Source organism: Pseudophryne corroboree, chromosome 11, assembly GCF_028390025.1.
Source record: "Pseudophryne corroboree isolate aPseCor3 chromosome 11, aPseCor3.hap2, whole genome shotgun sequence".
NCBI classification, from domain to species: domain Eukaryota; kingdom Metazoa; phylum Chordata; class Amphibia; order Anura; family Myobatrachidae; genus Pseudophryne; species Pseudophryne corroboree.
This window is the reverse complement of record NC_086454.1, coordinates 225221463-225232239: the sequence shown is the minus strand read 5'-3', so window position 1 is coordinate 225232239 and position 10777 is coordinate 225221463. Positions and strand designations below refer to the sequence as shown.

At 47.9% G+C, this 10777-nt stretch overlaps 1 protein-coding gene across 2 annotated transcripts in view; it reads right to left on the bottom strand.

Moving 5' to 3' along the window:
- Positions 1 to 1357: 1357 nt before the first annotated feature.
- Positions 1358 to 10777, bottom strand: part of NUTF2 (nuclear transport factor 2) — a 175576-nt gene continuing 166156 nt past the window's right edge. Inside the window, exon 5 of one of the 2 annotated variants that reach the window (XM_063945281.1) lies at positions 1358 to 1844. In XM_063945281.1, the coding sequence (XP_063801351.1) occupies positions 1731 to 1844 (114 nt within the window). In that variant the 3' untranslated portion in view covers positions 1358 to 1730. The remainder of the gene's footprint in view (positions 1845 to 10777) is intronic. The other variant, XM_063945282.1, reaches the window with a different exon arrangement.

Genomic DNA, 10777 nt, shown 5'->3' with positions numbered 1-10777 from the left:
ATTAAATAATAGCCCTGACGCACTGAGCACCCTCAGGGTACAGAATATAGGGATAGCAATCTGAGTGAGATACACGGAATGGAAGTCACGCAGCAGCTATATATGCACACACACAGTCACATGTACAATGCAGAAATTATGACATGCAATAAAACTGCACTGGACTAGCAATACAAAGTTATACTAAAAGTACAGCTATACAATCAATAGATCTATCAATGCACAGTAAATACTGAAAGTATATCAGAAGGTACTTGTACTACATAACCCTGACTAATTGCACCGTTTCTTAACTAACACGGTCAACAGACATGTAGAATACGTAAGTGTCCTGTAAAATGCACAGCGCTGACATGCAGGAAGCTTTACAGAGGAGGATTTGCCCAAGCAGTCCTAGTATCAGCTCAGCATGTGAAAATGGTGCCCAAACGCTGACAGGGAGTGAGGGAGAGAAAGAGATGCAGCTCCAGGGCGGTAACATTTACTCTAAATGGCGCCCTGGGAGGGGCTACAGGTCAAAGCCTTATCCCCTTTCTGGACTTCACCACCAGATACTGTGGGCCATATAACAAACGTTTTTGCCAAAACCGACCTGTGCCCTTGCCCTGGTGGTCTAGTGGGGTCCCTGTACTGCCACAGTGTCCACACCGGCCGTGCCGGATCGCGATTTCCAGCGGGTCCCGCCTGGGGGGCCCTCTTACCTCCTCCCTGAGTGCGGCCACGCCATCCTGGAGACTACGGTGTGGTGTGTGTGCCTGTATGTTGAAACCGGAGTCTCCGCTGTAAGTACCCGGCAACCAGGGCGCGGGAGTATACAGCGCCGCTGGGGGAGGTGATGGAGCTGCAGCACGGAGGCGGGGTTATAGAGGAGGCGGCGCTATGCATTCAGGGAACAGGCAAAGCTTTTAGCCTGTTGGTGTCTCGGATCAAGAGCCTACTATACACCCCGATGTTATTCCCTGTGGGACCCAGTGTACCCCGCTGCAGAAAGTTACATATTCAAGTGTTACAAAAACTCTTATTTTGTAAAAGGAAGGAAGGTTGTAAAAACACATATTACTGTATCCCTGACCTGGAAGGGAATTAATTATGGTTTCTTTGAATCCATGGTATGACTTGATCTAAAATTAATGTTTTAGCAAAAACATTTCCCAACTATGTCATTCATCTCATGTATTCATTTGTGTTTGTTGGTTTAACGGTGATAGTTACCATTAGGTAAATAGTGGGAATAGCAACAGGAGTGCAGATTTTTGTTTTAATGGATGTGTAGTCTTGGAGAGCAGAAAAACACACAAACATAAAATAACAGATAAGAACAGAAAAGGGGAGCAATGAGCTATCAGCAGGTCAAGTCGATGGTGCCTTTTTTTCTTTTATTTCCAATTCCTTTGGATCACTAGATAAACAAGTTTACATAAAAAGCAATCCAATCCAAAAGGCAAAAGTTTGACATTATGTTAAATGCAAACAATTCCAAAAGACAAATAAATTTATCGCCAAAGTCATTGCGCTGGTACACAATTATTAGCCGCTTACATAACTATACGGCATTAGGCTTATTACTTCCTTGCTGTTGTAATGGCTTTTTCGGTTGATATAAACAGTGTATGGCATTTGCAATGTTCTGTAGATATGGAGAATCATTTGTAGACACAAAACAAAAAAAGGGAATTAAATGATTCAGAAGGACAGATGAATAGTATTCTCCTCTTCTCAGCTGGGGCAATTCAACCAAAATTATGCAGGGAAAGCCGGAACATGTCATTTGTACAGACCCAGACATCCTGAACGTTCTTTAGTAGAAACAGCTGATGAAATCCAATAACTGGGTCATCATCCGCCTGCACAAAAAGGATATAAACACAGCAAATGAGATGCAATAAAAAATGATTTCATAAAAAAAAAAAAAAAAGTTCTCAAATGTAATTTTCATCGAATAAGCAACATATATATTTATAGCATGTTCAGTGAAACATTGGGCACAGAACGTAGTGCACTGGTTCTTAAAGCTGTACTACCGCCTAGGGCAGATATTCCCAAACGCAGTCCTCAAGGCACCCCAACAGTCCAGGATTTAGGCATATCCATGGCTCAGCACAGATAGTTAAATTAAATTGACTTAGGTGTTAATTAAGTCACCTGTGGCCAAGCATGGATACATTTAAAACCTGCACCGTTGGGGTGCCTTGAGGACCGCATTTGGGAACCTCTGGCCTAGGGAGTAAGAAACGTATCTGCCAAACACCCTGCCATATCCCTACTCTGAGCAGCCATATCTCCTTGAGCTCTTGGTTTGTCTCACAGGCCCAGCACCACTTTAGGTGGGAGTGCAGTTCCAAAATATCTAATTTTCTAATACACCTGGCAAGGAAGTAGTAATATAGAATACATTCAATCTTTTTTTAATTAAAAAAAACAACAACATTTCAACCAATCCCCCCCCCCAAAAAAAAAACACAAAAAAAAAACCACACATTATACTGGTAAAGGAGAATATCCACACCGAGCGGTGTCGTCTATTTTACCTGAATGTTGTTTTAATTGCAATGAGAGGTGACAATACCTCTTCATAATTCAGACTACACTGCACTCAGATATACATGTGTTGAATACATGGTTGGAAAAACAAAACCCAAAAAAAGTTTCATAAAAAGGTTTTAATGGGGGGGAAGGAATTGAATACCTACCGGTAATTCCTTTTCTCCGTAGTGGATACTGGGAAATGTACTTTAGTACCGTAGGGTATAGATCGGGTCCATTGGAGCCTGGCACTTTAAGAAATCATTAGTGTGTGCTGGCTCCTCCCCCTCTATGCCCCTCCTAGCAGACTCAGTCTAGGAAACTGTGCCCAAGGAGACAGACATACTGAGAGAGAAGGATATACATTACAAAGCGGTGAGGTAACGAACCAACACACAACAGTAACAGATAGCAGTGCTAACCAGAACGGCGGAAAGCAACGCCAACGACAAAGGATAGCAACGCTAACCAAACATGGAACAGGGACAGCAACAGCAGACCCATCCAAGAACACTTACAACCCTGTAAGCAGGAAGTCGAAGCACTGAGGCGGGTGCCCAGCACCCACTACGGACTACGAGAAAAGGAATTACCACTGGGTATTAAATTCCTATTTTCTCCAACGTCCTTGTGGATACTGGGGAATGTACTTGAGTACCGTGTGGAAGTCCCAAAGCTCCCAGAACGGGCGGGAGAGTGCAGAGACCCCTGCGAAACTGCCTGACCAAACTGAAGGTCTTCTGAGGCCAAGGTGTCGAACCCGTAGAACAGGGATGGGGAACCTTCGGTCCTCCAGCTGTTGTTGAACTACAAATCCCAGCATGCCCTGCAACAGTTTTAGCATGGCCAAATAGCAAAACTGTAGCAAGGCATCCTGGTATGTGTAGTTCAACAACAGCTGGAGGGCCGAAGGTTCTCCATCCCTGCCGTAGAACTTCAAACGTGTTCGAACCAGACCAAGTAGCTGCACAGTACAACTGTAAGGCCGAGACCCTGGGCAGCCACCCAGGAAGATCCCACTGACCTAGTGGAGTGGGCCTGGAAAGAACACGGCAGCGGTAAAGCTGCCGAAGAATAGGCTTGTTGAATGGTCAACCTGAGCCAACGAGCAATGGACTGCTTAGAAGCAGGACGACCAATCTTGGTAGCATCATAAAGGACAAAAAGCGAGCTAGATTTCCTGTGACGAGCTGTCCTCTTTACGTAAATGTTCAAAGCTTTCACAACGTCCAAGGACTTTGGAACAATTGATGTGTCAGCCAGCACCAGAACCACTATTGGAGGATTCATGTGAAAAGCAGACACAACCTTCGGCAAAAACTGCGGGCGAGCCCTGAGCTCTACCCTATCCTCATGAAATATCAAATACGGGCTCTTACAGGATATGGCCCCCAATTCTGACACGCGTCTTGCAGAGGCTAATGCCAGCGACGTGACGGTCTTCCAAGCGAGAGATTTCAAAATCCACCCAGTTTAAGGGTTCAAACCAGTCTGACTGGAGAAAAGCCAAGACCACCTTGAGATTCAGAGGAGCCGTGGGAGGCACAAAGGGTGGTTGAACACAGCAAGTTGTTTCTGGAAGAAGATGGAGAGACGCGAAATCTGGACCTTGATGGAGCCCAACCGTAAGCCCTTGTCCACACCTACTTGCAGGAAGAGTAGTAAACGACCCTATCGAAACTCCACAGGGGAATATTTTCTACTGTCACACCAAGAAACATATCTTTTCCATATACGGTGGAAATGTTTTGAAGTAACCACCTTCCTGGCCTGGACCATAGTAGAACTAACCTTGGAGGGGAGACCCTTTCTGGCTAGAATTTCTCGCTCAACCTCCAAGCCATCAAACGCAGCCGCTGTAAGTCTGGATAGATGAATGGTCCTTGCTGAAGGAGGTTCTCGAGAAGCAGCAGAGGCCAGGGGTCCTCCAGAGACATCGCCAGGAGGTCTGCATACCAGGCCCTTCGATGCCAATCCGGGGCAATCAGAATTGCCTGAACGCTTTCCCTTTTGAGACATTTCAGGACTCTGGGAATGAGAGGGATTGGTGGAAACAGGCATACAAACTGGTCAGAGCATCGACTGCCGCGGCCTGCAGATTCCGTGTCCTGGAACAGTAACAATAGAGCTTTTTGTTGATAGGAGAAGCCATCAGGTCTAACTGTGTACAGCCCCACTGGTGAAGCAGTTGTTGAAACAACTGAGGGTGAAGGCCCCATTCTCCTGGATGAAGGTTGTGCCTGCTGAGGAAGTCCGCTTCCCAACTGTCCACACCTGGAATGAAGATGGCCCTTGTGTTGGCCTCCGCCCAGAGGAGTATCCTGGACACCTCTCACATTGCAGCCCTGCTACTTGTTCCTCCCTGTCGATTTATGTACACCACGGCGTTGTCCGACTGCACCTGGATGGCTCAATTTCATCGGAGAGAGGAGGCCTGCAGCAGAGCATTGTAACTTGCCCTGAGTTCCAGTACATTTATCAGGAGTGAAGATTCTTGACTCAAACACGTTCCCTGGAATTGGGCCCCTTGGATCACAGCCCCCCATCCTCGGAGGCTGGCATCCGTTGTCAGCAGTATCCAAGACTGGATACCGAAACTCCAACCCACCACAAGGTGGCGGACCTGCAGCCACCATAACAGGGAAATCCGTGCTTTTGGCGACAGAGTTACCATCTGGTGCATGTGTAGGTGAGACCCTGACCATTTGTCCAGCAGATACAGCTGGAACGGACGGGCATGAAACCTGCCATACTGGATGGCCTTGTATGAGGCTACCATCTGGCCCAGTAAGCGATGCAAAGATGAATTGAAATCTTGTGGGGCCGGAGCAGCGAGCAGACCATAGCCTTATAGTCAAAGCCTTGTCCAATGGAAGGAACACTTTCTGAGACACTGTGTCCAGTATCATTCCCAGGAACTAAAGTCTTTGTGATGGTTCCAGGTGAGATTTCTGGAAATTTAGGATCCACCCATGATCTGTAAGCAGATGAGTCGTCAGGTTGATGCTGTGAAGCAGACGTTCCCTGGACAGCGCCTTTATCAGGAGATTGTCCAAGTAGGGGACTATGCTGACTCGCATTCTGCGCAAGTGCAGCATCATCTCCGCCATGATTTTTGTGAATATCCTCGGAGCTGTGGACAGACCGAAAGGTAATGCCTGAAACTGGAAGTGGTTGTCCAGGAGAGCGAACTGAAGGTAAGCCTGATGGGGAGGCCATATGGGAATATGCAGGTAAGCATACTTGACATCCAGGGATACTAGGAATTCCCCCTCCTCCAAACCATAAACCCTGCATGCAGTGATTCCATCTTGAATTTGAACACACGTAGGTATGGGTTCAGAGATTTGAGGTTCAAGATGGGCCAAACCGAACCGTCCGGTTTCAGAACAGACAGACTGGAGCAAACTCTGTGTAACGGAGCAGAGACCACCATAGCCGTGGCACACCATTGATGAGACAATTCCTTAATGGCTTCACTCATGAAGTTTGCAGCATCTTGGATATATTACTGTAGGGTAATTATCTTCCCCTGGGGCAGGGAGACCAACTCACTCACTATATTTTCGGACCATTTTACCATGGCCCTAGAAATCCAGTCGCAAGCAATAGTGGGCCGTCGAGCTATGCCCACTGCAGTATAAATTGATTTGAGTGAAGTCTCAATTTTTACGGTCAGCAGGGTCTTTGAGGGAGATAGCCCCAGGTACATGCAGTACAATTTTACACGACAGCCTGGACACTGAAGTATCCACTAACGGGGGATTTTCCCAAACTTTCCTGTCCTCTGCAGGAAAGGGAAAATAATTTAATAACCGTTTAGAGGTAATAAATTTCTTGTCAGGGTTTACCCACGCCACCTTAGACAGGGAGTTTAGCTCCTCTGAAACAGGAAAGGTGACAGAGGATTTTGGCTTTACATTAAAAATAAGAATTTACTTACCGATAATTCTATTTCTCGTAGTCCGTGGTGGATGCTGGGAACTCCGTAAGGACCATGGGGAATAGCGGCTCCGCAGGAGACTGGGCACAAAAGTAAAGCTTTAGGACTACCTGGTGTGCACTGGCTCCTCCCCCTATGACCCTCCTCCAAGCCTCAGTTAGGATACTGTGCCCGGACGAGCGTACACAATAAGGAAGGATTTTGAATCCCGGGTAAGACTCAAACCAGCCACACCAATCACACCGTACAACCTGTGATCTGAACCCAGTTAACAGCATGATAACAGAGGAGCCTCTGAAAAGATGGCTCGCAACAATAATAACCCGATTTTTGTAACAATAACTATGTACAAGTATTGCAGACAATCCGCACTTGGGATGGGCGCCCAGCATCCACTACGGACTACGAGAAATAGAATTATCGGTAAGTAAATTCTTATTTTCTCTGACGTCCTAGTGGATGCTGGGAACTCCGTAAGGACCATGGGGATTATACCAAAGCTCCCAAACGGGCGGGAGAGTGCGGATGACTCTGCAGCACCGAATGAGAGAACTCCAGGTCCTCCTCAGCCAGGGTATCAAATTTGTAGAATTTAGCAAACGTGTTTGCCCCTGACCAAGTAGCTGCTCGGCAAAGTTGTAAAGCCGAGACCCCTCGGGCAGCCGCCCAAGATGAGCCCACCTTCCTTGTGGAATGGGCTTTTACAGATTTTGGCTGTGGCAGGCCTGCCACAGAATGTGCAAGCTGAATTGTACTACAAATCCAACGAGCAATAGTCTGCTTAGAAGCAGGAGCACCCAGCTTGTTGGGTGCATACAGGATAAACAGCGAGTCAGATTTTCTGACTCCAGCCGTCCTGGAAACATTTTCAGGGCCCTGACTACGTCCAGCAACTTGGAGTCCTCCAAGTCCCTAGTAGCCGCAGGTACCACAATAGGCTGGTTCAAGTGAAACTCTGAAACCACCTTAGGGAGAAATTGAGGACGAGTCCTCAATTCTGCCCTGTCCGTATGAAAAATTAGGTAAGGGCTTTTATAGGATAAAGCCGCCAATTCTGAGACGCGCCTGGCTGAAGCCAGGGCCAACAGCATTACCACTTTCCATGTGAGATATTTTAAGTCCACAGTGGTGAGTGGTTCAAACCAATGTGATTTTAGGAACCCCAAAACTACATTGAGATCCCAAGGTGCCACTGGAGGCACAAAAGGAGGCTGTATATGCTGAACTTCAGGAACTGAAGCCAGTTCTTTCTGGGGAAAAATCGACAGGGCCGAAATTTGAACCTTAATGGACCCTAATTTTAGGCCCATAGACAGTCCTGTTTGCAGGAAATGCAGGAAACGACCCAGTTGAAATTCCTCTGTAGGGGCCTTCCTGGCCTCGCACCACGCAACATATTTACGCCAAATACGGTGATAATGCTGTACGGTTACATCCTTCCTGGCTTTGATCAGGGTAGGGATGACTTCATCCGGAATGCCTTTTTCCTTCAGGATCCGGCGTTCAACCGCCATGCCGTCAAACGCAGCCGCGGTAAGTCTTGGAACAGACAGGGTCCCTGCTGGAGCAGGTCCCTTCTTAGAGGTAGAGGCCACGGGTCCTCTGTGAGCATCTCTTGAAGTTCCGGGTACCAAGTCCTTCTTGGCCAATCCGGAGCCACGAGTATAGTCCTTACTCCTCTCCTTCTTATGATTCTCAGTACCTTGGGTATGAGAGGCAGAGGAGGGAACACATACACTGACTGGTACACCCACGGTGTTACCAGAGCGTCCACAGCTATTGCCTGAGGGTCCCTTGACCTGGCGCAATACCTGTCTAGTTTTTTGTTGAGGCGGGACGCCATCATGTCCACCTTTGGTTTTTCCCAACGGTTCACAATCATGGGGAAGACTTCTGGGTGGAGTCACCACTCTCCCGTCTGCTTCCCAGTTGTCCACTCCCGGAATGAACACTGCTGACAGTGCTATCACATGATTTTCCGCCCAGCGAAGAATCCTTGCAGCTTCTGCCATTGCCCTCCTGCTTCTTGTGCCGCCCTGTCTGTTTACGTGGGCGACTGCCGTGATGTTGTCTGACTGGATCAGCACCGGCTGACCTTGAAGCAGAGGTCTTGCTAGGCTTAGAGCATTGTAGATGGCCCTTAGCTCCAGGATATTTATGTGAAGTGATGTCTCCAGGCTTGACCACAAGCCCTGGAAATTTCTTCCCTGTGTGACTGCTCCCCAGCCTCTCAGGCTGGCATCCGTGGTCACCAGGACCCAGTCCTGAATGCCGAATCTGCGGCCCTCTAGAAGATGAGCACTCTGCAACCACCACAGGAGAGACACCCTTGTCCTTGGTGACAAGATTGTCCGCTGATGCATCTGAAGATGCGACCCGGACCATTTGTCTAGCAGATCCCACTGGAAGGTTCTTGCGTGGAATCTGCCGAACGGGATTGCTTCGTAAGAAGCCACCATCTTTCCCAGGACCCTTGTGCATTGATGCACTGAGACTTGGCCTGGTTTTAGGAGATTTCTGACTAGTTCGGATAACTCCCTGGCTTTCTCCTCCGGGAGAAACACCTTTTTCTGGACTGTGTCCAGGATCATCCCTAGGAATAGAAGTCGTGTCGTCGGGATCAGCTGCGATTTTGGAATATTGAGAATCCAACCGTGCTGGTGCAGCACTATCTGAGATAGTGCTACCCCGACTTCCAACTGTTCCCTGGATCTTGCCCTTATCAGGAGATCGTCCAAGTAAGGGATAACTAAAACTCCCTTTCTTCGAAGGAGTATCATCATTCATCATTTCGGCCATTACCTTGGTAAAGACCCGGGGTGCCGTGGACAATCCAAACGGCAGCGTCTGAAACTGATAGTGACAGTTCTGTACCACAAACCTGAGGTACCCTTGGTGAGAAGGGTAGATTGGGACATGTATAAGCATCTTTGATGTCCAGAGACACCATATAGTCCCCTTCTTCCAGGTTTGCAATCACTGCTCTGAGTGACTCCATCTTGAATTTGAACCCTTGTATGTAAGTGTTCAAGGATTTTAGATTTAAAATTGGTCTCACCGAGCCGTCCGGCTTCGGTACCACAAATAGTGTGGAATAGTACCCCTTTCCCTGTTGTAGGAGGGGTACCTTGATTATCACCTGCTGGGAATACAGCTTGTGAATGGCTTCCAATACTGCCTCCCTGTCTGAGGGAGTCGTCGGTAAAGCAGACTTTAGAAAACGGCGAGGGGGAGACGTCTCGAATTCCAATTTGTACCCCTGAGATACCACCTGAAGGATCCAGGGGTCCACTTGCGAGTGAGCCCACTGCGCAATGAACTTCTTGAGACGGGCCCCCACCGTGCCTGAGTCCGCTTGTAAAGCCCCAGCGTCATGCTGAGGACTTTGCGGAGGCGGGAGAGGGCTTTTGTTCCTGGGAACTGGCTGTTTGCTGCAGCCTTTTTACTCTCCCTCTGCCACGGGGCAGAAATGAGGCGCCTTTTGCCCGCTTGCCCTTATGGGGCCGAAAGGACTGCGCCTGATAATACGGCGTCTTCTTAGGTTGAGAAGCTACCTGGGGTAAAAATGTGGATTTTCCAGCAGTTGCCGTGGCTACCAGGTCTGATAGACCTACCCCAAATAACTCCTCCCCCTTATAAGGCAATACTTCCATGTGCCTTTTAGAATCCGCATCACCTGACCACTGCCGCGTCCATAAACCTCTTCTTGCAGAAATGGACAGCGCGCTAACTCTTGATGCCAGTCGGCAAATATCCCTCTGTGCATCACGCATATATAGAAATGCATCCTTCAAATGCTCTATAGTCAGTAATATACTGTCCCTATCTAGGGTATCAATATTTTCAGTCAGTGAATCCGACCACGCCACGCCCGCACTGCACATCCAGGCTGAGGCGATTGCTGGTCGCAGTATAACACCCGTGTGAGTGTATATACATTTTAGGATATACTCCAGCTTTCTATCGGCAGGTTCCTTTAGGGCGGCCGTATCAGGAGAGGGTAGTGCTACCTGTTTAGACAAGCGTGTGAGCGCTTTATCCACCCTAGGGGGTGTTTCCCAACGTGCTCTATCCTCTGGCGGGAAAGGGTACGATGCCAATAACCTTTTAGGAATTATCAGTTTTTTATCGGGGGAAACCCACGCCTCATCACACACTTCATTTAATTCCTCGGATACAGGAAAAACTACAGGCAGTTTTTTCTCACCAAACATAATACCCTTTTTAGTGGTACTTGAATTATCAGAGATATGCAATACATTTTTCATTGCTTCAATCATGTAACGTGTGGCTCTACTGGAAGTCACGTTT